Source organism: Drosophila simulans, chromosome 2R (assembly GCF_016746395.2).
Source record: "Drosophila simulans strain w501 chromosome 2R, Prin_Dsim_3.1, whole genome shotgun sequence".
Lineage (NCBI taxonomy): Eukaryota > Metazoa > Arthropoda > Insecta > Diptera > Drosophilidae > Drosophila > Drosophila simulans.
In genome coordinates this window covers 5,242,287-5,270,189 of record NC_052521.2, presented here as the reverse complement: position 1 = coordinate 5,270,189, position 27,903 = coordinate 5,242,287, and the positions used below count along the sequence as shown (strand labels likewise).

The window sequence follows — 27,903 nt, the reverse complement described above, 5'->3', positions numbered from 1 at the left end:
AAGCGGCAAAATATCGGCAAAGCGGTTCGTATCTCAGATTATAAAAATCCGTTAGCGGTTACAGCCACCTTGTTATATGTGACATTTTCCAGGGCACAGTTCCTAAAACTTGAGAACAATCTATACTTTATATAAAATTATTGGTCTTAGCACTTGCACATTAAAACCCCTTTTCGGTAGTTAGTTTATGCTCATATAGTCTTATACAGGTTCACCCTAATGCTCGAAACACAACTCTCCCAGGACTCAAACCAATGTGACCGTGTATAGAAGGCTTACCCATATATTTCATTCTTGATTCGTTTGCTTTGACGTGTGCGGCAACCCTGACGCCAAGCAAAACAAAAACAGTACAGCAAAGAAATTTAAAAGGTCATTGTTTATGCTAAGAAGCAGTTATATTTAGTTATTTTGATAGTTGGATACGAGAAGATGTCCTGTCGCTGCTTCTGCTTAGTGGCTGCAGCACTGCTGCTGCTGCTCTTCCACCAGCAATCCTGTGACGCAGCCACCCAGGCGCCCCAAAAGACGGTGGTAATTGCGGAGCAGAGTGCGCCGGCTGCCGAGGTGGAGGCCAAAAAGCCAGTCGTGAAGAAATCGCAGGCAGAGAATCCTCCGGCAGGACCAAAGGATTCTATGGTGGTCGTGGACGATGGCGGTCCTGCTCCGGTTGCTCCAGGTGCTCCGGTCGCCAGACGACCAGGAGATGTCAAGGCACCGGAAGTGTTGCAGCCCCCTGGAAGACTTCCCGTGGATGATGTTCATGTTGAACGCTCTCCCATGTCTCCCGATGTGGACTTTCCGGGCCAGGCAGTTGTCTACATCCTCGTGGGGATCACCAGTACTGCAATACTGCTGCTAATTATGAGGGTTTATAGGTGAGTTGATGGAGGACATATAATAGAGCTCTAGTCCAAAAAAGCATGTAAGGTTATTTCGAAGTCTTCCTTATTATTTTGTAATGCAATGGTAAATGCGAAAACATATTTAGGATTTTCAAAAGTTTACAGCAATCTTTCATCGTGCCTAAAAATTATAATTTCCAGGAGATATTCTAAGAATAGTAATTTAAAATTAAAATTTAAAAATTCTTATCGGTGCGCTATATGCAAAACAGACTATCTATATATACTGAATTTTACTTTGTACATTCCGGTTATTTAATCATTATACTAGGTATTGGTGGTGATAAGACTAATCGAATCGCAAATCTTTGCAGGCTTCGACTTTCCCGGGCGGAGCGCAAGTACGGCGTGCAGGGCGACCGCGCCAACCAGGAGCTGACACCACTGCCCATGGCCATCGAGGACGTGAATAGTGACGAAGAGGACCACACCCTGTTCGAGGTCAATCGCCAGAACATACGCATATTATGAAATAGCAGACACATGCACACGCCAAAGATCCGTTTGGTCGCACCGCCATTTCCGACACTTCTCAGCAGAACTTGCCTTGTTTCGTAGCTATTTAATGCTTTGTAGATTTGCGCTGTAGCTGCCAGCCAATAGCCGACTAAGCCCACTAATAACTAAGTTATCTGCATTTCTCCTACTCGCAGTTGGTTCAGGTTTAACGAATCAAAAGGAACACAAAACCACTTGTGATAACGATTACGATGATATGTAAGCATGTCTTTAAGTACGAAGGCCGCTGGAGCCCCGAAGGCATTAAAAATCTCAAAAGTACCAATGCTTTCAACTCGCCTCTGCGTCGATGTTCCATATAAATAAATGTTATATTACATGTACTCGCTTCTCTTTATTCTTCACACTTTCACAGGACGAATCTAGCTATAATTGGTTACAAACGTAGACTTAATACAGGTTGATGGGCTTACAGATAGCTTTGACAAAGCATATACATAGGCTGGATACAGGCAGTATACGCGTACGCACGGAAACAAATGCACTAGCTCGTACTTATCAACTAGGATCACATAAATAATTTATTAACAATACTGCGACTGCGGCTGTGGCTGTGGCGGTCCTGCCCTGCCTAGAAAAACCACAGGAGCTTACGACTACCGCTAACACTAAACTTGAGCTTCGCTAACGTTTTACATTTGTGGTTGGCACTGTAGTTTGTAATATTCCGCCGAGCCATTCTCCATTCTCCCGACCTACCAGAGTGGGATCTAGGGGCTAACTGGTGTGGCTACATAGCCATCGGCGTGGGTTTGGCGATCGGGATCCCCGAAATCAAATCATGCTGCCGAACATCCGTTTGCCGCGCGTCAGAACCAGGCTGACCACCATCACAGTCAGCAGGAAGAAGACCAGGCTGAGGAACGTGGTGATGAAGCGACATCTTTGGCGGAACTTCTTCTCCTTCTCCATTTTCAGACGCAGCTGCTCCGCCCGCGGCAGGTCGAGCGTGAAGTCCGATTCGGGTCGCGAGGATGGCTGCGAATAGTAAGATGTCATCTTAAGTTGTTTTTCAATATGGGAATACAAGTTCATTTTGCATAAAAATAGATTGAAAGCTTTCAGTACAATGGAATTCTGTATTTCAATAAAATGTATATATATTAACAATTAAAGAGAAAACCCCCAATTTACTGCACATATTTGCACCACACCATTGATTTTGCTAACAAAAATAGTCATCGTGGGATAGTTCGACGTGGAGAGTTACCACTGTAAATGCCACTTGGGCCCGCAATTAAGTTAATTAATATTTGATGATATAAGCGCTTCGCTTTTATGTAAATCGCTCTGACCATCAACGACCGCTGACGATCTTCTCTTGACATTGATTATGACCACTTTAATCGCGCATAAATGCACCGATCCTATTTGAGCCAAGATATGTAAAGCCAGTCGCGTCCAAGCGTTTCAGGTCACAAAATGTTTGGCCATAAATCACGGCCCAAACAGCGTCTCGTGCCTGCCAATATTTGCAGGTTGAGCAGGGCGTGGTGGTTGTGTGCTAAAAACTTAAAAAACTCGAAAAATAAACGAAAAGGGCTCCAACGCACAACAATTTGACCCACTGAGCTTTGTTTTCTTCGCTTTTGTCGCTCCGCCTCATGCTCATCTTAATTTTTTCCCGCTCGCCTCACTTTTAGCGACACAACCTTGAAATCTTTTCAGTAACAGCGAAAAAAGGCAAGATACAGACTTGAAACAAAACGTTAACCGTTTTTGCTGATGCTTTTTGTTCGTTACCTTTTTTTTTTTGCCCGATTCTCGCTGAAACACCTTCAAAGTTATGAAACCCTTTCGGAAATTTCACCAGGTGCAGGTGCACAAGATGCATTAGTTGTACTAACTTCTAAATCCCAATGACATTTAGCCGCCACTTCCGGCGGAAGTGAGGTAATCTGCCCGTTAAAAAACCACTTTAAAAGGGCTAACTGCACATGTAAGTAGTTCTGTTGGCCAAAATGCTGGCCAACTTCAATCGGCTTGTGCCAAACGACAGATGAGATCGCGCTTATCGAATTTCGAGGGAGAAAGCGGCGTATACGCAACGCGGTCATTAAAAGGGCATTCAAGTGTAGTTTTGCGTGTGTCTGAAGTGCTTTCAACACACACTCTCGCACACCACTCACACACACTCGGCATGTGTGTAATTGAGCTGTGGCGAACAAACAATTTTGCCTGCAACAATTTGCACACACCTATTTTTGCATCTTATTGTGATGATTGCGACGGCTCTGGCATTTTTTCTTAACTTTTTTTGCGGTTCGCTTTAAGCTGCATTGTTTTCGATCCGGGTGATCACTTCTTTTCCTGCTCACCCACTACAGTAAACATCGCGTGGCAAGAAAGTATTTCTATTTTATGAAAAACATTATTTACTTCTAAGTATATTGAATAAATGATTGCAATGGTCTAGAATGTTACTTTACTAACTTATCTTGCATTTCTATCTATTTGCACTTTCCTAACCATTTCGCGTCTACCTTAGCGAGCATCTACTGTACCAGCAACGCACACAATCGAAATGTGAAATTGAAATGAACTCAGCTTTGCGGTACTTTTGTGCCTTCCGGCTTCTTTTCTCTCCCTTTCTGATGATTCGCTTGTCTGAGGTTAGTGATGCCGTCCAAAGTCGGCGAATATGAACGAATATCTGTATATATATAGATCTGTGTATTCATGATTACCGCTGCTGTTTATCAGCCAAAGTACTGTGAAAAGGCAAGACGTAATCGGCGAAAGATGACGGAGTCGGAGGCTGCGGGGCAATTACCGCATTCCGGCATTTGGTTACACTTAAAAAAAAAGTCTACTAATGTGCGTTCATAATGATTGATTGGATATTTAATCTTTGCCTAAAAAGTGATTTTGTCAATTTCAGTGGAAATATGCGTATGGTGACGTACCAAACAATAATCATAGTCGAATTGAAATGTTTATTTTTCAACGATGATGGATTGGATGCCTCCCAATTGAAGCAAACTTGAACCTAAAAGATCTGCCATTCAGTTACTATAATTATATCTTAGTAAGTTCCCACCTCAAACGATTCGGGGGTTCATTAGCACCAATAAAATGATCCGAGATTGATTAATCAATGGATAGCTGTGATTCCCCGCAGTGTGATGACATGTCTGCTTATATTTCTTTTTAATTTTACCACCTGATTTTCGCACAGTTTCTCCCAGTGTACTATTACTTCCCCCCAGTTGCTGGGAGCTGGAGTGTAACGGTTTTATTGGCTTGCCATGCCAAATGAAGTGCAATTGTGGTGTAAAACGCCGTGGGTGGATGTATGAATTGAAACCTGGGCCCCAAGCCCAGAGGTGCCGGAATATCTTGCCGATTTTGACGCCAGGGGAGACTCAAGCTGTCTGTAAGCTAATTTGCAAATGATGCCGCCGTACAACAGCACGCACACGCAACAAACAATAAATAAATAAATTATATAAAATGAAAAAATAAACGCCAAAAACCATAAATTCGCCAAAGATATGCAAAACGATGAGAAATCGACTACTGGCTGTAAATTCCCGCTCAACCCGGCCTTGAAACACATCGCATATAGCGCATATAACGCATACGCCGTGTGCCCCCCAAATACGGGCTCAGCTTTTGGGTGTGTGTGCTAATTTCTGAAAGAAAATCCATCGATCGGCGGGGCGTTTTAATTTGCCGCACACGTTTTCCGCCGCTGACATTGAAGGTGCTTCTGTGTGCCGCTTCCCCCCTGGAAGTTGGCCAAGTTTGGTGCGGCTGCCCCACGAGCAAGTGTACATATGTATCCACATACATCAGGTTTGAGAAGTCACTCCAAGAGAAAACAACATTCAACACGTTCACGAACAACTAGCCGACCATCGTAATCTCCGCCGGATGGGGAATCCGTATCTTTGCTCACGTCGCGGCAATGGATCTCTCTTAATGCTCTTTGGGTTGTATCTTGTACTTCATGTTATCTGCAGACTCAAGCGACTGTATCTTTTCCCCGAACATTTCCACATTCTTGCTGATCATCACTCAGCGTGATGCCTAATTTATAGTTTATAGTTTATTTATAAATTATAGAATATGAATAAACTAGCTTAAGTTTTTCGAATGCCTGGTTAAGTTCTTTGCCTTAGTTTTGTATAATATTCCCGCTTTCTGAGCTTAGAACCAAATTTATATTTGTTTTGCTCCCAGTTTATTGGATATTTACCATTTTTCAGGAATCTTTTTCACTGCTATACTGTTACGCATATTGATGTCCGATCTTAGCTTTAACTTTGCAAAGCATCCATAAGATACATTTCATATCTGCCCATTTGATCGAAAGTAGTTCAAGTTCGCTGGATGTGTACCATTTTTGGGGAACTATTCACTGGTCCATTGTTCGCGACACAAATCACTGATCCATATGCGGTGAGCTGAAGTCCACAACTGATCCGGCGTCTGATCTGGCCCAATCCCAGGTGAATGTCTTCGGGGGGCACTTCTACACACATTAGCCGTATTTTTTGTCTTCGCCAATTAGCGGGCTTATGCTAACTCCAGCAAGTGTGGCAACAAGTCCACGAGTCGCCGGCCTGAGCGCGGATTTAATTCAATTTAAAAGTGTGTGCAAACATTTATGCAATTGCAAATGAATTTTCTTCTTTCGCCTGCTCCGCTTGCCACCGCAGGCAGTGGGGAAATTGCACGATGGGAGGCTGGCTGGTGCCGCAGGGGGAGGGGCTGCCCCTCCGCGTGGGCGTGGCAGAATTGCGAAATCCAGGTGGCAGTGGCTGTCTAATTAGTTGCTGCCTTTCCCTCGGCGCACACGGCGTATGAGCAATAGCTGGAAATTTGATACCATAATTGCGGGCAGTGCCGCAGCTTCCGTGGAAGTGGAACCAAATACCCCTGGGCCACCAACGGCCAATATCCATTTGTGTGTGTGCCCCAAGAGAGCCCAAGGTGGCCAGTGCACAGGCAGAAAAGGTTCAATGAACTATCTATCAGATATCTAGCAATCTGAATTGCAACAGTTTTAGAAATATGTATTTCCTGGACTTCGTTCAATCTAAACAGCTTGATCCTAATAAAATGATATTTCAGATATTTCAGTATGTCTTGCATATAGAAGATTCAAATTATACACCTATAACTTTATACAACAAACTATTTAAAATCCATTTAATTTAAGAAAACCCAATGAGAATAGCTGCACCATTTGCCCCAATTAAAAGCACAAAATGGCAACCGCAGAAGGTTGACGACTCCATGACCAGCGACTGCTCTTGAGGCCTGCCCCCCAAATGGAATCCGCCATAACCCAGTTAACGTTTGGGTGGCAGTGGTGGCAACTGTCCCCTGTCCAGTGGCGATTGCGATTGCAACACTTTGTGGCAACTAAAACGCGTGCAGCTTTTGGCCGCTTTTGGACCAGATCGCCTTACATCTCTCTGCGTTTTCAGTTTCGTTTCGTTTCGTTTTCATTTTGGGTTTCGGTTTCGATTCGTTTTCGTTTTGGCATTCATGACAGCAAACCCGTTTGGTTTTCAGTTTCGTTTGCTGCCGGCCAATTGCCGTGGGACGAGTTTCGTGGAGCGGGCTTTCGAGGAGGCCGCAGCTGCAGGATGGGTCTTCAGAGGCTTCTCCGCTCGCGGAATTTCAGCCAACGTCCTTAAAGGTCATTCGAGTTGTAGGGCAACTTCTTGCCACCTCTTGCCACTTGTTGCACGGCAGGCAGGCAACCGCCCTGCCAGCTTGCCGCCTTGGCACCTTACTGCTTTCGGCCGTCCGGTTATCGCGGCCACAATCGATGGCCAGTTGGCCGAGATGCGGCTGCCACTGCCGCCGTCTTAACGGAATTTAAAGGTTAACTGGTACAGTGTCGCTTAACCGTATCTCGCGCACGATTGCCCCACAGCACTCAAGTTCAAATCACCCGCGATAGATCGGCTATCTGATCCGCAAAGGTGAACAAACCTTCCGTCGAGAGTGAAAACTCATTGGGATGCCGGGCGTGAGTTCGGCCGTTCAGTAGCTGGCCAGAATCACTCAAATCGCTCGAATCGCGGCTAAATCGCTGCGGATATTGCATAAGCGGCTGGCCAAAAACGGAAGGCGTAGAACGGAAGCCAAAATTGGTAACGGAATGTTAAGAGTACACAATTCTTTGGCGGATATCAGGCAGTCAAATACCCTTCAATAAGTAGGTGTAAAGTTTAATTAACCAATATTGGGTTTATTGTTTATTGAGTCTATTGATATGGTTACTTGTTTCTCAATGTTGCTGCTCTTGATTCGCAATCTAAACACTTACAGGCATTATGACTTAATCTGGCATTACCTGAAGGGCCATCGAGGCAAGGTAGCTATTTGGATTGGAGTGGTACCCGCATAAGATGTAATTATCGAGATCTATGACCGAATGGGGAACAGTAGCCGGGCGGATTCATTAATCAAACTGCCGCATAGCAGGGGCCCTGACTCTGAAACTGGGTGTATGGATACACTTGCGATTATATCGATGCTATCGATGGCATCGCCTGGCGCATAACAATCTCTGACGTGGGGCACGATGACGGGCATGCGAATTCCGAATGACGTGGCTCGAGTTCTGGCTAAAAGTGCGCGGGTGTTGGCATTACTGGCATCACGATGCTACCAAAACGGCTGGCATTGCGGCCAAGGATGAGGCTGATCAACTGTAGTGGCACGAAGCGGCTTAGAATGCGAATCGGACGAGCAACTGGCCGGGCTAATGAGCTGAGGGCATAAAACATCTGAAGCCATGCTAATCGCTCTGCGAACTTGAGATAGTTTGGCCAATCGACTGTTCGATTTTTGTTGGGCTGGCCGACCTCGGACTGCAACTTAGTTTGGGCTGCAATTAGCCAGCGCATTAATCATACGCCTCGTTGGCCCGGCCAGCTCATAATTATCTCTGCAAGCGGCTGTCGATCTAAATACGGCTATCATTTCGAAACACACTTGACCCGAGCTTTGCTAATGGATGTATTTGATTCGATTCGAGCCGAGCCAAGGTCCAATTAAAGCTCATCCTCACACCAAAAGGATTAATCACGTGTGTAATTGGCTTTCTCCATCAGGGATTAACCCTCTACTGAACCCATTTTAACAAGCCTTTTAATTAATCTTTTTGAGAATCAGTTTCGGTTTCAGTTTGATTAATTCAGTGAACGGAAGTGGATTTCGTTCGCATAGAATCCCATTGAAATGCAAATTGAATTAAATTATCATTAAGCAATTCGCTCGTTAGGGAGTGAATTGAATCGAGGAATTATTATGCGATTGCATGAATCGCAGCCAAAGTAATGTGAATGCTCCTCCACCAAATTAACCGTGGGGATGAAATTTACTTATTGAATTCGAGAGATAAATATTTATGGAATCGGGCACTACAATGCAAACTAATAGCTCTTTTTTCGATATTTTTTCTAGAACTTTCACTATTATCAATTTCATAACCTTTCAGCTCAACAGGATGTTCACATACTATACTATACTTAAATACTCACATAGGACAGAGTGGGCTGAGCACTGCTGATGACCAGTTCGCCTCCACCTCGCTGCTTGCCGAGGAGTGACTGATGGAGCCGATTGGTGCCGTAGTACATCTCCCAGATGCTGGGCTTCTTGCGATGCCACTCGGCGAGGCTTTCCCGCTCCCGATCCCGCTCGGCCTTATCGCCGCCAACTCCGTCCACCGTCACATTTCCGACTCCAGTATTGCTGTTGGACACCGCGAGGATGGGCTTGTGGAAGGTGAGGTTGCGCTGCATTTGCGTAACTATTGTGGTCGTAGCTAGGCCTGGATGCAGTGCCTCGAGCTCCAACTGCGGCGTGGAGGCGGGCGAGGGCGTGGCACTGCGCGAGAGACTGGTGGTGGTGACTTCCGATTCCACATAGCATTCGGCGGCGGGGAAGATCTCCGCTATGGACTTGCGCTTCATCTTGAAGTTGGGATCGCTGGCACAGCGAATGGTCATGATCTGCTCGCGAACGCTGAGAGGTCGGCCATTGGCGGAGATGAGTACTCCATCGCGTACTGCCTCGTAGGCATTCAGTTGAAGATCGGCGCAACTGCGCCTGCGTTCCAGGGCGTTTTGCATGCGGACCACGTGCTGCTGGCGTCCCAAGCCGCTACACAACTGCCGGAGTTCCAGCTCACTGTGCTGGTTCATGCGCTGCAGGTACGACTCCAGTTCGTGCTTCAGCGTGTGGATCATCCCCTCCAGCTCCTTGGGCACATCGGAGGGCGGGGTGCTGGCGGGTGTGGGCGAGGCCGAAGTCGGGGGTGTGGCACGCGATAGGAGGCGGATCTTGTCACGGACGTCCTCCAACAGCTCCCGAGTGTTCTGGAAATGCAACTGATCCTCATACCGCTTGACATAGGTCTCCTCTGCCACGCCCACACCAGGTCCTCCCGCTCCGCCCCTTTCGCTTTCTAGGCGGTAGGCGTCCTCTGGACAGGAGTTGATGTACTTGGCGCACTTGTAGTTGTTCTCCGCCAGCTGCTCGTCGTTCAGAAAGCTGGGATTGTCGATGCCACGATGCCCCGCGCTGGGCGCCAAAAGAAAGGCATCTAGGTCAATATCCAGCAATGAATCATCCACCATCTGCTCCTGTTGCTGCTGCTGCTGCTGCTCCATGATGGTGGGCAACTGGTTGTAGACCCTCAGCTTCTCCCCAATATCCAGAGCCTGCGGTGGGCCTTCGTTTCTTCCGCCGGCCACCTGCATGAAGCTCACAATATGCTCCTGGGCATACAGACTGGGAAAAGTCTTCAGGTGGCGGTCCAGATTCTCGATGCTCGTCTCCAGAACTCGCAGCTTTTTGCTGTAGTGTAGCCCCTCGGCCGCCTCGGCCTTCGACTGCGATTGATGGCCATTCGATGCGGCTGCATCTTGCATGTCCGAGCGCTGACTCTTCACTGCGGACAACTTTTCCGACGAGCCTTCCGGTGGGTCTATCGATGGCGCCTCCTGCGGAGCGCCCGCTTTCGTTGGTAGCTGGAGCGGTGGTCTCTGCCGCTGCCTGGCGGCCACACTCTTGATCTTCTCCTGGACATCGATGACCGGTTCGCAATAGATGTGTTCGTCCAGCGAGTAAGTGGAGCACACATTGGAGCTGTAATAACCGGACGAGCCGCTTTTGTCCGTCGAATAGTGTGAGCCACCACCACCACCTCCTGCGCCGCGCGCCTCCTGTGCTGCTGCTGCCGCTGCTGCAGCAGATGTTGCTGCAGTCGCAGATGCTGCCGCAGAAGCTGATGCTGATGCTGATGCTGCTGCTGCTGCGACTGGCAGTCCGGAATCCGTGGAATGCGTGCTGCTGACATTGGACGCAATCGAGCACTTCTTGCTGCGCTCCCCCGCACCGCCGGTCGCCTCCAGCTGTTGGTCGTGACCAATTGCATTCCCCATTCCAGTGGCCAGTCCATTCTTCAGTGGCATTGCGGCCGCTGCCGTGGATGTGGACGATGGCGGGGCTGATGCTGATGGTGATGCTGTCGCCGTGCTGCAACGAGAGCGGGAAAGCGAAAGAAAGAGCCATAAAAAGCTGTGAAAAACAGTCGGATGAAAGGGAAACCTGGCGTTGGAAAGCGGTTTTTGTTGGTTTTTCGCAATCGCCGTTTTGTTTATACGTCGCCAACTGACTGGGAAACGAGCAAAGTACTATGGGCCAATACCCTGATTTTTTGCACACAACCAAAGTTGGTTATTTATTGCATCTTGCTAATCCTAATAATTCATGAATCCTAATGAAAATGCCTCACTTCAGCTAATGCACTCTACTTGAAACTCATGCCATAACACCTTGTTTTTTTTTTTTTATCACACTTGGCTGTCAAATATTTTTAAGCGACTAAAAACCTTTGTGGTTTCTTTCTTTCCCATGGTGTAAGCTATTAAAAAGTTCACAGCCGAAAGCGAAAACTGGTTAACTGGGTTAGTTGCTCTGCTTACATTTTCAATTTCTACTCAACCGGCTGACATGCAAATATCGTTGGGGACTCGGACTGGGATTCCCCAGAGAACATCTCCCGGATGTCCAGGAGATACTTACTCTCGGTAATCATATTTGGTTCTTGCTCCGCCCGTACTGTACGAATAAGCAAATAGACAAAGGTTTGAAAGCGTGTTTTAGAAATTCAGCATCAGCATCAACATACAAATTTGATTTCAATTCAAATAAACTCGTTCTAAACAGGATTTCGGCCTCACTTACTGTTGCAATTCGGTTAGCTTTCGGTTTGTTTGATTTTTGCCTGCTTCTCGGTTTTATTTCACTGCCTAACTGTGAAGTTAGGCATGCAAGTGAAGTCTACGGCTTTGAGTCGCTTTTGGCCGAGTTTCTGCCGCTCTCGGCCAGCGTGTGTGGGTAAGTTCGGGCCAACTTTTTGGTGAACCATGAAATCCGCCGCTGCCTGATGACTTGGTGGGGGCACAGGATGAGGCTAAGTGCAGCGAAATGAAATGGAAACTTAATTGAATGGAACGGAACGGAAGCATCCCAATGCGGAGGGCACTAAACTTCACCAAACTCTTTACAGATGCCTACCGACTGTTTTGGTGGAAATTTATGAGGTTACTTTTTAACTTTTTGCCAATATCTTTGTAGACAAGTCGGCTAAAGCCAAGTTACTACAAATCAAAGTCCTGTAATCTAATCTATATAGTTATATAGCTTTTATCTACAGATAATTTACATCTTACCAATTTGTCCTCTTTAACTACCTTTTCGGCATGACTTACTGATTAATCGCAACTAAAAAACACATTATTCATTCGGATCCTTATCTCTTATTGAATGAATTGACTTTACGTTTCCTCTTCGCCCTCTCAATCGCATCATCAATCAGTTGAGCAAGTTTTAGCCCATCCTAAATTGTGTAAGCCTTTCGAATTAGCCATTCGTTTTCTTTTGAAAAGTTGTCTATTAATATGTTTGTTATCAAAAATCGAAGGTAACATATATTAACTGCACTAGTCAACAACATCGACTGATCCCCTAAGGGACTTATTTATTTGGCCAAAAGCTGCACTGATTGATTGCAAGTAGAATTATTCCGATATTCTAATCGCACGGCATTTGCATTTTCTCTGCGGCGGATTTGCATTTTTGACCGCCTGGCGCCAGTGGCACTGCTTTAATAACTCACTTACGATCGGTAACAAGTACGCGATATTCGGTTCCATATGGCACTACGAGTAGGTCAACGCTGGCTTTTGGCTTTTGGCCAAGCGGAATGAGCGCTGGGAGTTGCGTAATAGCGCCCGTTGCTACCAGATACTGTATCTGCAGCTTTTCGGCGGACGGTTCTTGTACGGCAAGTCGGTGCGTTACGCGCCCAAAAATTGATAAGTGGCGGTCAGTGGTGCTGTTGTATGTATCTATGTATCTATGTATCTGTTTTGGTGGCACGGCCAGCGATGCGTAGTGGCAGCGGGCCATAGATATCGCACCAACAGAAGCGGCAAGGTTACCTTTTTCGCTCATGAAATATTTTGCAATCTTGGGGCATATGTTTATTTTGTTTGTTCGAACTGTGTTAATTAAAATGTTCAGCCTCGTTTGCATGCACGGAACACTTGGACTTGCAGATCTAGCGGACAAGCTGATTTGGCGGACAAGGGAACTCGCGGACAGGCGGACGGACGGACGGATTATAGACCGTTAGCAAACACCATCGTGTGGCTGCTAATTGTTGTTGACTGCTTGCCAAGACAAATTACAGGCGACTGGAGTGGACTATTGGTCATCTGAGCCGTCTATCAATTGCAAATCAATCAATGGGCCAACGCGTTTTTATTGCAGCGATTATATCGGCAATTTCGCACATGATTAGCGCTCGAGATGGTCGTTTTACGGGCTTTGGTCGGTTGGACTGGCTAAGTGACGACCTTGGCATAAGCCAGAGATATAACTATGGCCTAGGCGGTCTCAAAAATTGAATACAAATTAGCGACGAGCAGCAACAATTGATCGCCGCGCCGTCTAACTGCATTGATGGGGGCCAATGGGACAATGGAATCGCACTTGGCCAAGGTCGCCTTGGAAGAGGAGCTACTGTGCGAAGTCCACTCCCCCCGGGTTTTAGTTTCAATTTTAGTTAGCATGCGTGAGGCAGCATGAGTAGATATGTATGTAGTTCCAACGCCAACTGAATCGCAAATCGATTTGGGTTTGGCAAAGGGCGGGGATGGGTAACGCTGTGACCTTGATGGGAAACTCGGCTCTTTCCTTGATCCGCTGCGAATCGTTTGCTATTTTGACAGCATATCTGCCGGATTATCTTATCATGGCTATCGTGTCATTGCCTGATTTCCATAATCTGCCTCATGCAATGACCAAAATAGCTGAAACGAGTTGGAAACCGAAACTATCCGCCAATTAATTGAAATTGCTGTCAATACGCGGCACGACTTAATGCATATGCATACTCATATATCCATCTGTATATGCACATACATATCCATATCCACAAGTATTTATTTTGTATTTTTGATAAATATTTCAAACCAAAACGGGCTCTCAGCTTCTGACCTTCGGCGATTCGAAGATCATGAGCTGCTGCTGCTTCTGCTGGTGGCTTCTTTAATTTCAATTAATAAACGTAATTGTTGCAGCTGTCTGCAGTTGCTGCTGTTGCTGCTGCTGCTGCTGCTGTTGCTGCTGCTGCTACTGCGGCGATGACCGCCGTCAAGTGTTTGCCAAGCTTCTCCAAAGGCAACGAGATATGTGTATGTGCACTTGTATATGTACATACAATCAGAAAAAGAGGTGAAGGCTGACAACAGGCGCCAAAAACCGCATTGCTCGATGCAGCAGCCACTGCAGCGGCAACTTGAACTTCGCCGCCGCTGCAGACATGATTTACATACATGGCTGCTGCCGCAGCAACAGGTTGCCCATCGCATCTGGCCGATCGGGGAAGATGGTTCTGGCAATCATAATCCCCATTTAGGGCAACACTCCGCCGCTGATTGCTATCCCCGGCTTAATGCCGCGCTAATTGGCTACGAACAACATAATTACAAAATATCGCCGGCTGCTCAAGTGGCTGGAACCGTGAAGTGTTGCGTCCGTAATTGCATTACCAGCGAGTAGGGTTTCCGATCTGCAACGGTCGTGCCTTTTCTGGGTCTGGGGTTTTCTCCCCTCCCCCCACCCACCCCCTCTACCTTTCAAGTCAAGGTCGCTGGCGGAGCGGCGAAGGTCGATGCACAGCGATGGGCATCAATGGCTAGGAAATATTACTTAAGTTGTAAATGAGGCGTTGCAGAAGTTTCTAAAGATTTTAGTGTGGCATAGGTATTGTTTTAGATATCTACGGATGTATATTATAGATACATCATTTAAAATCCTAAATTGTTATTTTTTGATGGCCTGCACTTTATGCTCTTCAGTTAGTATCAGTTTGCATCCTCACCTTTGATATTTAAGCATGGCTCGCGGCAGTAGAAAATTTTCGCTGCTTCCCTTGGGCGCCGCGTTGGATGCACCTCCTCCACTTGGCGCAGCTATACCAGCGGCTTCTCCCGATCCCGATTCGCCTGCTCCACTTGCGTTGCGAGCGAAGAAGGCGCCCAGGCGCTGCAGATAGGCGAACTTGTTGCCGGCACCGGGCTCCTTGGCGGCGGAGTAGCTCCTCGTGCTGCTGCTCCGGCTGCTGCTGCTTCCGCAACGGCTTTGGCTCCGGCTCTGGCTCCTGCTCCTGCTCCTGCTGTGGCTGGTGCCTCCCGCCTCGTCGTCCTCCTCCTCGTAGGGCAGCACCTCGATTGCATCGAAGTCGTAGGAGTTGAAGTAGGCCTGCTCCCGCGTCCGCTTCACCTGGGCCGCTTCCGTCACGTGGTCGGCGGATATATCCGTGGCTGTTTTCTTGCTCGCCGTGCCCGGTGAACTTTTGCAAATGGGCATGGTCGTCTGTAAAATGCATTCACTTTATTAACATAAGTAAAATTTATTGGGCCTATAATGTTAATATTATCTAATCCCTCTACTTAATTGATACCCACAGCAATAAATATACTTAAATGCTTGTTCACAGATATGCATTTCATTTACACAATTGAACTGTGTACCATGACTACACTATTTGCAAAATTTGTTGCACATGTTTTTCGGTTTTAATTCATGAAAACAGTTTACAAACAGTACGAATTTAAAGATACTATCTTATCCAGAACTAACTATATTAATTCTGAGCGCTGGGAACTTGGAAACATCATCGTGGCTGTTCTAAAGAGGGTTATTATCTTCCAACAACACGAGCGGGAGCTTGCACAATTTTACGCTCCGGCGTTTACGGCTCTTTGCCAGCGGCGTCTCCAATGCATCCGCTTTGGCCAACTGGAGCTCCAAGTGGAGCTCCAAGTGGAGCTCCAAGTGGAGCTGTAAGTGGAAGTGGAACTGGTTTGGCGCTCGCGAAGAATGCACTTGGTGGCCACGTTGCAGTCGCGTTTCGTTGACGCAAGCGTTTTTGCCTCGCTCATGACTTTGCATTAATTAGCCAAAAAGGGTTTTGCGCAATTGCATAATTTTTGTGCAACGCGCGTGTTGCCTCCCCCAGTCATAATTTATGGTAATGTGGCTAAACGCCCGCCGATAGTGCACAGCACACCCCCCGAAACCCAACCGCTGATGCACCCAACTGCATTTACGGCCAGGCGTTCCATGGAGTCTGGCTCGGATGGGGCAGTTATGTGTGTGATCGATAGATAAGTGCGCCGTGCTGACAGCTTCATCATCGCCGTCCAATGCGGCTGGCCAGTGGGCTCATCGCCGTGCCATGGGTTCCGCGTTATCGACTGCTATTTCTGCGGTTTCAGCTTTAGTCGTTTTAGTCGCCGGTGCGGCAATCAGCAGTTTTCAAGCCGCACAGATTGCAGACCTCGTCGAAAGCATTAAGTGATACAAGCCACCCGCCGAAAGCCAAAATTATTGCCCACCCATGCAAGCTGCCCCATTGACGATAATTCCGGGTGGGTGCAAATCCGAAATGCCACTTTGGCTAATGGCCCATTTTACCTATGCACCATCTGATCGGAAAAATGTAGGCATGCCATATCGGACCTTACATAACTGCCGCAATCTGTTGTTTAAGTATGTAGTATGTAGCCTTAAGAGCAACAAGTTTATTAAGAAGTTACCGACTACCTACCGATTGTTTTTCATGGGTAATTTGAATAGTAATCTTCTTTACGTTATGTTACTGAATTATGTGATTATGTGATGTGATTAATACTTGCTGGCTGCTTTTTTATTTGAAAAATGCATTATTTGGCCTCAGGTAACGATTTGTAGTCCTAACGACTAGCGCAAAGTGATTTTCATCTGTGCACATGCTTTTAATGCCTTTTTCAATTAAAGAAAGACACTGTAGGCAATCAATTTCTTTGAAAAGTGTAACCACTGTAATTTGGGCAGCCAGTGCTATTAAATCTGATGGGTTTCTCGATAACTTTGCGGTTGACTTGGCCGCCAACACTTCGTGGGGCTGATGAGGCGCCTCGATTGACGGATTTCTGTGCCAGCAAGCGCCATAATCGCGGAGATAATAATGGTGGTGGATTAATCGGCGATCGTGTTACCATGCCGCTGCAGCGGCTGATGACATGCCACATGCATTTGTGTGCCATGGTCAAGACAAACGTACAGTGACAAACGTGCGAGCACTGAGTTTTTCTAGTTCTGTTGCCCAAGTGACAACTCAAAGTTACTTTGTCGTCTTCCAAAGCACTGACTGCAAATAAGAAACTGCGATGGAATAACATAGACAGCAGTTGGCAACTTCCACAAATCATGGCGACAAACCCATCAAACTGGAGCAGTCCGTCAAATCGGAGAAGGAGCTGGGGCCTCCGCTCCATTCACTCGTTGTCGCAGCTATTCGAATGCAAATGTTGCACAACTTTGGCCGAAAAACAGTGATATAATTGAGTTTCGACGCGTTCTTCTTCTATTTGCTGGCCAAACAATCGACTGCTGAAGTGACCGCCACTTGAGTTATGGAAATGCGAATAAAAATACTGGGCATGGGGACGTGAGGGCTTTATTTATAGTTCGCTCTTCAATCAGAATGCCTGCGGTGGCTTTTGATATTTTAATGAGTCAATTGCCCCAGCACGTCCAAGTGCCAGTCTAAAAACGGATTGGCATCGGAATCGACTAAATCGATCGCGTTGCCAAGCGATGCCTCCGCCTTGACTTATTTGCCATGAGTTCATCATCGCGGCGGGCCAAACAAAAGACTTAAGCGACAAACCCGGATTGCCCAAGCGAGTAGTCAAGCCAATCCGCAAAGAAATCTCCGCAAATGTTGCCGATGTAAAACCGCAACACAAAATCTGCATTGTTTTCCAGCCGCCGCATTGCAAAATTGCGTTTTTGTTAATAGTTTACACTGCCCTACAGGGCACAACTTCGCAACAGCAGATACTATTAAAGCGCAACATCAGCTGGCATGCGGCAACATCAAACTGCATTTGCACAAACGAACAAGAAAACACGTCTAAAGTGAGTTACCCAAAATGCAAGAGAAAAATTTCCCATCTTCAGTTTGGCAAAAATTAAAGGGTTTTCTTTTACACTACACTACAACATTTAAGGAGATAACTAATATACTCTTTATATCTATTAATAAAACAAATTAGAATAATGTAAATTAAGCTATAAGCTGACGATCTTAAAACCAAGACAAATGTTCAAATGTTTTTTAAATGTTTTTAATGCCATTGAATCTGAAGACCTTCATAGTTTGTTAACAATATTTGCTTTGCAAGTCTGTTTTTATGATAACTGCTTCTTTACGTCATTTGGCCATATTAACATTAACAACTAAACAAGATAATCTGTTTGTAAGTCGATATTTTGGTAGGTTAAAGGTCTTGTATGGGTATTTTCTGTACTAGCCGCAGTAAGCAATCATAACAGACAAAAGCATGCAGTTCCTTTAGTTCAGATCTAATATGTTTGTCTAGAGAAAAAAAGTACCAGCAATCGGCTTAATGATTTGAAAGGGGAAACAAATAAAAAGCACTCGGCACATAAAATAAATTAAGCAAGACGTACGTTTGACTTTTAGGGTGCTTTAAGCCCTTAGTTATATTGTTTTAAACACTTTACGCCCTCCCACTCATTACGTCCGAGGCTGTTGGCCACTCGCCTTCATTTTTTTGGCCAGGAGGTGCTGGCTCTTTGAACGTTCACGGCTCGTTGCACCACCCACTCCGCTGCACCACCGCACCGCAGCAGCACCACCCCCGCCAGACACCCACCGGTGGTTTCCCCGTCAACTGTCGCCGTTCGTCATTGAGGCTGGAGCCGCCGCCAACTGGCGCAAAACCCCTTAATTAGTTGGACTCAAAGAGACATTTTGCAACGATGATTGCGGCGAGTTGGTGGCAATTAATGCGCTGCACTGCCCGCTGAACTGAACCCATAATTGCGTTTCAGTGTGATAAAAACGCACTGGGTTAATGCTAATTGCAGACGCATTAGCCTGTTGTACATTTAAGCCTTTTTCCCGCTCATGGAAGTCATCTAATTAGGGTCTTTGGCTCGCAACGCGGCTTTTTGAAAGCATAACTTAGGGTAATAAAAATAGCGAAGAACTACTGCCCTGGAGACTTGTGCTTTTGTTAAGAAACATTTTAAAGAAGGAATTATAGACTGGTATAATAAGATGTTTCCTTATTCATTATGGTACAAATATTGCCAAATATTTCCTTCCTATGATGAAGTAACCTCTCACTAAAGTATTCATATATTTAGCTGACCTAATAGTTCTCATTCCGCTTCATATATTGTTAAAAATATCTCGAACAATATCTCGTGCTGATTGATTGTTAGATTTCCCCGCAGAATCCCTTGTCTGCCAGAGTGCTATTATTAAATTGAGATTTAGCCAAGTGTGAGCTATCAAATCAACGCGCATAAATTAGATAACCGCCGCCATCTCTCGGCCCCAAGTAAATAAGTTATAAAATATAACGAGCATAATTAAGTGCAAGCCATGGTAGTGGGCTGGCTGGTCTTTTGGCCAATAAATCGCAAGTGGCAGTGGACTCGTGGTGCTGGCCAAAGATTATGTAAATGGCCCAGAGCCGCAGAGCCACTTGGTCGGCCAGTTTCCGTGTGATTGTGTGTGCAGTTTCGGATCGAACTCCATTAGAACGAACGGTGGCCGCCTTGTTGACAATACATAATGCCGAGGGCCGTAAATTTATGCTAAGTCGAACCTTGCCCTTGGGGCTTCAGATACTTGGCGTAGTTCCGTTCATCATCGGATGCTCAAAGAAATCTTCTTGTCAATGAATGCACAGCAAACAATATTTTGTTGTTTGCAAAGGCAGTTTAATCTGCCAAGAGTGTTTTTTCAATGGTATAAGATTCAGTTAATGAAACATAGTACTTCTTATGCATAATGGAAAATATTTTCATAGATAACTATCCATGAGTTTCATGCGAAGGTACTTTAGTATTTAAGATACCCTGTTAATTGTGGTGAACTACAGTGGCAATTTTGCTCAGTGTGCTGTAATAACCAGGCAGTTTGTCGGCCACTCGATTGCTTCGCTTGGAGGAGAACGCTGGTTTCCAATTAACCTTGCCTGCTCCTCGGTCGCATTGGCCATCAACGACGCTCTAAAAAATTCGGCCAAAGAGCAGAAGCTCCGGCCCAAAATAGAATGGACAGACATTGAACGAAAAACAAGCGAGATACATATAATATTTTGTTTATAAACAAAAGCGCGATGGACGGACGTCCGCCAATTATGCATGCACATCAAGAGGAACTCGACGCGCTGCCAACAGCTGCTCCACTGAGCTGCCCCTGCCCTCCACTGGAGCTAATCCCGCCGAGCGGAGCAGTCAAGCGGCAATCACTTGACTCACCCACCCAACAACTCCCACCATTCCCTCCTTTCGGGTCTTTTTCATTGCACTTGCCGTTTGCTTTTCCTCTCTGTTTATTCAAAGCCGTGTTGCAGGCAATCTTGTTTTTGTTGCCGGTGTTTGGAGTTTATTTTTCCAGCTTTTCTCATTTCCCAACTTTCGCTCTCGGGCCAAAAAATGTTCACTGACTTTAATTAAAAAAGGGGAAAATACAAGAATGTTATTAAGCCAAAGAAGAAGGAAATATACCAGGCAGATTTTTAGAAAGGCTCTCGATGAGTCTACAACTTATGACCTACAATCTAAAAAGCAATACATCCATAGAAGGCTTTGTAAATGGTACCAACACTTAAAATCAACTTTATTAATCCGTAGCAAAGCCAATAACTTTGATACCATCGTGGTGGACAAGGTGTCCTAAAAGTGACTGAGAATCCTTTAGCAAACTAACCTTTTTAAACATATCTTCGGCCCTCTTCAAGCTGCATCAAATTAATGTTCCGACTTTAATTAAAGGCGAAAAGTTAAAAAAAGGCTAAGCCCAAGATGAGAGCAAAGGCATATAGACACAAGTTGTTCATAAGTCTCTTTCCATGTTCCTTTCCTCCCCCCTCTACCTCATAAAAAACATGTACAGCTTAATCCAAATAAACACACAAGCTGCCAGCCTGGCAGCTCGGCACTAAAATGAAATTTGAAAAAATATTAGGAAGGCAGCTGCATGTAGTGCGATTGCGTTTGTGGACGTTAAACTAGTTTTTGCCTCTTACATTTTTCCCGGGCGTCCAAGAGCCATTGAAAAGGATGTTCAGGGGCTTAAATACTCCGGCTTGCCCTGCGAACTGCGAGATGAACCGGCTTTGCGGCTTGTTGCAGCCTGTAGGTTGCCATGTGCCACTTGACGCACTGCGTCACTGGTAGCGGGCGTGGGCGTGGGAGTGGGTGGGTGGCTTATGGCCTGTTGAGCACCGACAACTGCGCAAACATGGCGAATAGAACGCACTGGCAGGCCAACCAAAAGGTTTATCATCAAGCCAGATACGAATGTTAGTGGGCTCAAGGCTCTTCTGCACTCGAAGGAACTCTTCTGCATTGTGAAACCCAACTAGGCACAACAATAAATGTCGAACATAGAAGGGATTTGACGAGATGTGCTCATGGGTGCCACTTGGTGACCCCGAATTAATGTGGCTTCTGGTTTTGGAAGCCTTCTTACAACTTTGCTAATATTAGATAGATATTAACTTATTAGCGAAAGATTTTGAGTATTAATTGTTTGCAAAGGGAAATTCGTTCATATTATCATTATGGGTTTTGGTGACCCCGAATCCTTGTTCTTGGCGTTTTTTGGATCAGGATATTTTGTGTATTGGTATCCTCACCTAAATAAATAACCTTATACCATAACATATGCAACTGTGCCATTTTTCGAACTATGAGTGACTAGAAATCAATTTAGTGTCCGCTTAAGTAGCGAAATCCACGATGGACTGCCTGCTTCATTCGCATACACTCATATGCATAATCTTATTGAAGTTCAACAAAGCAGAGCAGCTCAGTCAAGGTCAATAGCAGTGGCCAAGTCAGCATTTGACATTTGCTTTTTGTGAACACAATAAAGAGCTGTCATAATTGAATCGCAGCAGTATCAGCATCCGCAGCAGCAGCAGCATCCGCAGCAGCAACAAGTGCGGCGCAGCAAGTGCAACAAGTGCGATTTATTGACCGCGCTCTGAACTTGAAAGTTGTGCAAGGCAGTCGAAGGGAGGTCAAAGGGGCCGGATGTCCGTGTATTTGGGCCAGCGAGAAATGGCCAATTAATTGGCCGTAAGCGACAGAGGGAAACCCCGAGGCCCGAAACCAGTCGGTCGGTCACCCAATCAATTTGGGGCCTGGCCGCCAATTAGGGGGCATTTGTTTGGTCGCCTCGAATGCACTTGCACCGAATGCCCCGCCATTTCGGCTACGGTGTGTGTGTGTGTGTGTGTGTGAGTGAGTGTGTCTATGCTAATGTGTGTGAAAACGGGTTTATGGCACTTGGCCAGGCCGAGATCCATTATGATGGAAATTAGCCTCATAATCGTAATAGTGGGTTTCGGGTTCAAGTCTGCCGTGCTGGCCACTGGCCACTGGCCATTGGCCATTGTGTGAGTGGTGGCTGTGAGCCAAATCGCAAACAATTAAGACTATTTAAATCAATTGAAAGCTGATGTATCGATGTCACCGGATGCCCCCTGATCTTGAAAAATGAGCATTTAGCTCAATGCGTTTGTTTTTTATGTTCGATGCGAATTATTAATTCGATTTTAATGTCTCCAGATCGCGAAACCGATCCAAACCCGATTAACCGAATGCTAATGGATGTGGATAGCACGACGAGTGTTTGCTGGAACTTGTTTCCAATTGACTCTCAGCCGTATTTTTGCTTAATTAGTTGACACGCTCGAAACAAAACAGTCCAACAAGACCGAAAGTAAGTGCCCATCGGTTATATATCAACTCCGACCTGCTTTGCTCGGATCGGATCGCAATATCCATCAGGATCGTTCTAATAAATGGATCACACAAGCTATAAAATGCGATCTCGGGTTCGTTATCACCAGATAATGCAGATAATGCATATAATATATAGTTGCTCGATCCAGTCAAGGTTCGGTTATTATTTGGCGTTGTTTATTTTTAAATATTTGTTTAATACTTATTTTCGGCCGTCTGCTGTGCGAGCCAAACGTGTTTGTGGCCATGTTCTATGCACGAGCTTATCACTCCTGACTGGTTTATCGCCATTCGAGCCAAGTTCGCCCGAATAATGCCCGAATCTGGCCGCAGCTAATTCCGGTTCGACGAACCTTTCACTCCGCGAATTCCACAGTTCCACAAAGTTTGTTAAATAATCGACTTGTCGTGCTGCCAGCAATTTGATCTATTTGACGAGTTGACTTTTATAGTTGTTTTTGGAAAATCCATAGTTGCTTGCAGCACCTACAACAGGTGAATTTATGTAGACAAGGTGTGGGAAAGTGGGCCATATAGATGCATTTTCAGTTAGATATTGGTTTGTTACTATAATCGATTTGCTAGTTTGCTATATTGATAATTTAATTATAAATATTATTTGAAGTGTTTCTGTGAACTTTAACCCCTTGCAAGCATCAACAGCTGTGGTTTCTTTCTGCCCATGAACATTTTACATAACCGCAATTAGTAATTGTGGCCAGTCTGGGGTCTCGACTTGCAATGAACAGCCCAAACCACATAATGAAATTGAAATATTTATTTGCCTACTGTGCAAATGTGTGCGCTTTGTTTTAAATATTATATTTATTGAAAATTAAACCCCCTCTGTGTGTGTGTGTGTGTGTTCGTAGTTTGTCAATGACCGCATTCATTCATTCATATTTTAAGTTGGTTGCCTCATTAATTTCGCCAAAGCTGAGCCCCGAGCAACACCCACAATTGTTGCAAGCGATTTGTTATGGTTTTTCTCCTCTATTAATAGACATCATAATTGTGGGAGATGCGTCGCTGTGGCGCAATGGGCGTATGTGTAATATGATTAATTATCGTTTTCGAACACTTAAACAGCACTTAGCAGTTTTCACTGCAAACATCGGGGTGATAATTGAAATGTATTTCCATTGCATCTTCGGATTGCCGACATATTCAAGCGAACAAATACTATAATATAAATGGCAACGAGGAGGGGCGCCCATCACATTAAATATTATCTAATTCCCAGCTTCGTTTGGGGCGTTTGTTTGGGGTTTTTTATTTTGCATGATGATGATTTTATGTGTATTTTCTCAGCCATTTAACTGGTTTGGTGAATCAAACTCGTTATGAGCTTTCGACGCTGCCAAGTCAAGCAATTAATGCACAAATCTTAGTGGGAGTCGGTCGCACTGGCAAAAGAACTTCGATTCGAACCAGAAGACCACCAACTATGGGAATGACTGCGGATATTTATGGGCCAACGGGGCTAATGAATCGCTTCCACCTGCCACTTTTTGGCCAAAAGACGTTCATGCTCTGTGACAGGAATTCCTATTTATGATTAGCCAAAAGCCGAACCAAAAAGCCAATTTAAGGCTGTGGCCAAAATTAAATCATCAGCGGACGATTTGCAGCATTCAAATGGCTGGTTGGTTAGTTAGTTGGTTGGTTGGTTGGCGGCGTGCAGTTGGGAAATTGGGAAATTTAATTAACACTGAAGTATGTAAATGTAATTTGTAAATAAATGCAGCGCAATTTCAATTTATTTGCCATTGAAATTGCTGAAATTAAGTGTTTGCTGAGCCGAATACTTTGCAATTAAGAGTGCAAAGAGATTTTGAGGGCTGATAACGAGATACCCTTCAACTGGCAGGGGAGTATGCACGATTTCAATCGGTTGGGCACATCATGAAATGAAAAGCGTACCTAATAAGTTAAAGTTACTATCATTACAATGATGTAATTTTAATTGTGCAACTTATACATTTATCTGTTTTCTCACTTAAAAGCATACGATAATAAGCAATTGAGTTGGTTAAAATTAGTTATTAACACTGGAAACACCCTGAATTGAAATACCCTTATATTTTGTAATATGCTTTTTGTGCTAAATTTGCGGCATTCGACTGCATCAATTACACACACACTTTGTTGCTAATTTTATTTTGTTGCTCCCTTTTTTTACGAGGTCATTAAGGCCAGGACAATATAGAATGAAAAAATGCCTCATTCGGTTTTTAGCCCTCGTCTGGGTTTCTGTTCTATTTGCTGTTAATCCTTATCTAATTTATGCAAATTCCATATCACTTTAATGGCAGAACCAGCGGCGATTCGAGCACGATTTGCGGCGACTAATTTGTTTAATTGTAATTAGCCGTAATTGGTTTATGTTAATTGCCTCACCTCACACAGACTTCAATTGCGAATGGAGTGCGTCCCTTGGCCAGATGTTGCTTTTGCCTTTCCTGCTGCTGCTGCTGCTTTCGGCCGAGTTGCATAAATGTTTGACTTTAACGGCTAAAAGGCGCGCACACACACACACGTGGAAATATAGAAATTGGATGGCAACAATTGCATTAATGGGCTTTAATTGCCGAAAACGCACACAGCGAGCCACAAACTTGACTGCAAACTTGTTCGAAAAAAGTCAAATGGTCAAGCGAAGGCCCAGCGCAGTTGATTAAAATGTTGTAAAAAGTCTCTCTCGGTCTTAACTCGCTTTTTTTAGTTGTTTACTGTTTGTTTTTTGGTTTTTAGTTTTTTTTAGTTTTTTGGTTTTTTGGTTTTTCTCGCGGGATAAACGGCAGAAGCCACTCAAATATTGCAGCAGCTAGCCAGAAGAAGATGCGCAAAGCGCACGCCAAAATCCGACTTATGCAATTTCTTTTTGTTTATTTCCAATTTCTGCCTGGGCACCTCTTCGCTTTTGTTTCTTCCCTCGCTTTTCTCCGCTATTGTTGTTGTCGAATGCACATTTCAGTATGTTTCACACACACGCGCGTTTCTCTTGCGATTTCTGCACTCTTTTTGGCTTCGCCGCGAAATTGTGTCAGAATAGCAAAAGACTGGAGTGTTTTCTCATTTCCAGCCCCTTGCCACGCCTTCTCAGTTCCAGTGTCGCACGGAGGCTGCGTGCAGGGCGGAAGAATCGCAGCGGCGACCTACGACAACCTGCAACAACCGCCGACAACGCGCAACACGCAACACGCAACACGCAACACGCTACGCGCAGCAAGCAACAACCGACAACGGACAGAGCCGACAACGGACAAGCAACAACGGACAACCGACGCGAACGACTGGCTGAAAGAAACTGAGCGCTGCGAAGACAAGGCGAAGAGTTGAGTCTGCCAACTCGGTCAGTCGGTTGCTTCTTGTTTTTGTTGGGCGATCACGACAGATGGTAATCGGTTGGATCGAAATGTATGGCATACTTCTGGGCTGACGAAGTTAAAGAGGTTGGTCTGAAATCTTCAATATCCAAGATTATTGCAATCTCTTCAGAGAGAAGAGTTCCTAACTAGAACGAAAAGTAATTGCATATATTCAGCTTTGTTTCATATTTATGAGAATTTTTAATGTTAACCATTAACTAAAATGTAATCTTGGAATAATTTTTTTTTTATATTTATTAAGTGAAGAATCCGTACATCATAATATTGTATCTTAACATCACAGGGTGGAGAAATATTCTTAAGAATTACCCAACACTATATCTCTTGAAATAAATCAAAATATATATGTATATATGGTATTGCCTTATATATCCTTTCCATCACATCGAGAATGTCCGCATTCATCAAGAACTGTAATCTTGTCACTTATATAGACTTTCATTTAACTTTTAAAGCTTTTGGCTAATGTCTGGCTGTTGACTTCCGGTTTATGGCCGAAGTGCCCGGCACTTCAGCCATCCTACTGCCAACTTGCAACTTTAAAGAGCGCGCCCAAAAGTACGCTTCGCATTAATGGCGCAACGTCTCGCCGCTTAACCGCACACACAGGCGTGTCCATAAAAAAGGGAACAGCCACAAAAGGCAGCACTCTGCCATTGCTATTTGGCCACTCAGTCATTTAGCCATTGACGTCACTGAATTGCGGCGACGAGGGGATCGCTGCGGAGCGGCGCATTGAGTGCAGCATCCTTCGGGACGAGCCCTTCATCAAAGTGGAAGTAATAGCGCATAAAACAATAACAAACCAAATGGCGTAGGACCCTAGTGCGGTGTGGCGAAATTCACTGCCATTTTACCTGGGGGCATGGGTGATGATTGAAAAGTCGCGTAAGCCGGGAAATGGTGCACGTGCTCATGATTCAATTAGGCCACCGAAATGTCATTGTCTTCCCTCGGCTTTGGTGACCTTTGCCCGCCCAACGGTCACCTGACAAGAGCTGTCTTCTTAGCGTTTTTATGGCTAAAGGTTCAATTAAAATAAGCAATTAAAAAGCATACCATATTGGTAGAATTACACTGAAATTTTAAGACTGTAGTTTGTTTTTGTCAGCCGATTCTTGTATGGCAAAAGGATAAGATAGAAGCGACTTAAATTTTCTATACTATATAGTATTCATATTCTCAATCAGGATCACTAGCGAAGTCTATCTGGCACCGTCCGTCCGTCTCCCTCTCTGTCCGTTTGTTCTTCTGTCCGTCCGTAAGAAAGAGATGTCTCCTTACTCTAACCTTAAGCATGCAATTTATGCTTACTTACTTAAATTCCAAACTTTTAACATAAGGCATTAGATTTAAACTAGAAATATTTGAAGTTAATGAAAGAGAATTGTTATCCATTCGCCTCAATGGCTCCCTAGCCAGATTTGTGCCCTCCAAAATCGATGGCATCACTGCAGTCGGCGATGGTATTTTGTTTGGCTGCTCCGACTCGGTCTTATGTCACCATCGTCTGCGCATGGCTTCCTTGCAGCGGCACGTTAAATATCAAATCCTATTTATTTGCCAATTTTACATTCGAGTGCACAGGCAGCGGCGGCGATGGCAGCAGTGACGTCAGCGCTCCCATAGGCGCCACAGCAGAAGCCAAGAACTATTCACACCGACACGGCACGCACGCACACACTCTCGCCTGCAAG

General features: G+C 45.1%; 2 protein-coding genes across 3 annotated transcripts; one reads left to right on the top strand and one right to left on the bottom strand.

Annotated features, from left to right (window-relative positions):
* The first annotated feature begins 292 nt into the window (after nt 1–292).
* On the top strand, nt 293–1,747 carry LOC6733443. 2 transcript variants are annotated; one of them, XM_016167296.3, is made up of 3 exons: nt 293–878; nt 1,220–1,346; nt 1,559–1,747. In XM_016167296.3, exons 1-3 carry the CDS (start codon nt 433–435, stop codon nt 1,571–1,573), a joined length of 588 nt encoding a protein of 195 aa, XP_016026393.1. In that variant the 5' UTR covers nt 293–432; the 3' UTR covers nt 1,574–1,747. The 2 variants fall into 2 exon arrangements, with proteins under 2 accessions (XP_016026393.1, XP_002080500.2); XM_002080464.4 differs by having other exon boundaries at nt 294–878; nt 1,220–1,747.
* Nucleotides 1,739–26,156, bottom strand: LOC6733442. Its single transcript, XM_039292810.1, has 4 exons — nt 25,215–26,156; nt 14,851–15,344; nt 8,933–10,934; nt 1,739–2,402 (listed from the first exon to the last, which is right to left on the bottom strand). Exons 2-4 carry the CDS (start codon nt 15,336–15,338, stop codon nt 2,199–2,201), a joined length of 2,694 nt encoding a protein of 897 aa, XP_039148744.1. The 5' UTR covers nt 15,339–15,344; nt 25,215–26,156; the 3' UTR covers nt 1,739–2,198.
* Nucleotides 26,157–27,903: the final 1,747 nt, after the last annotated feature.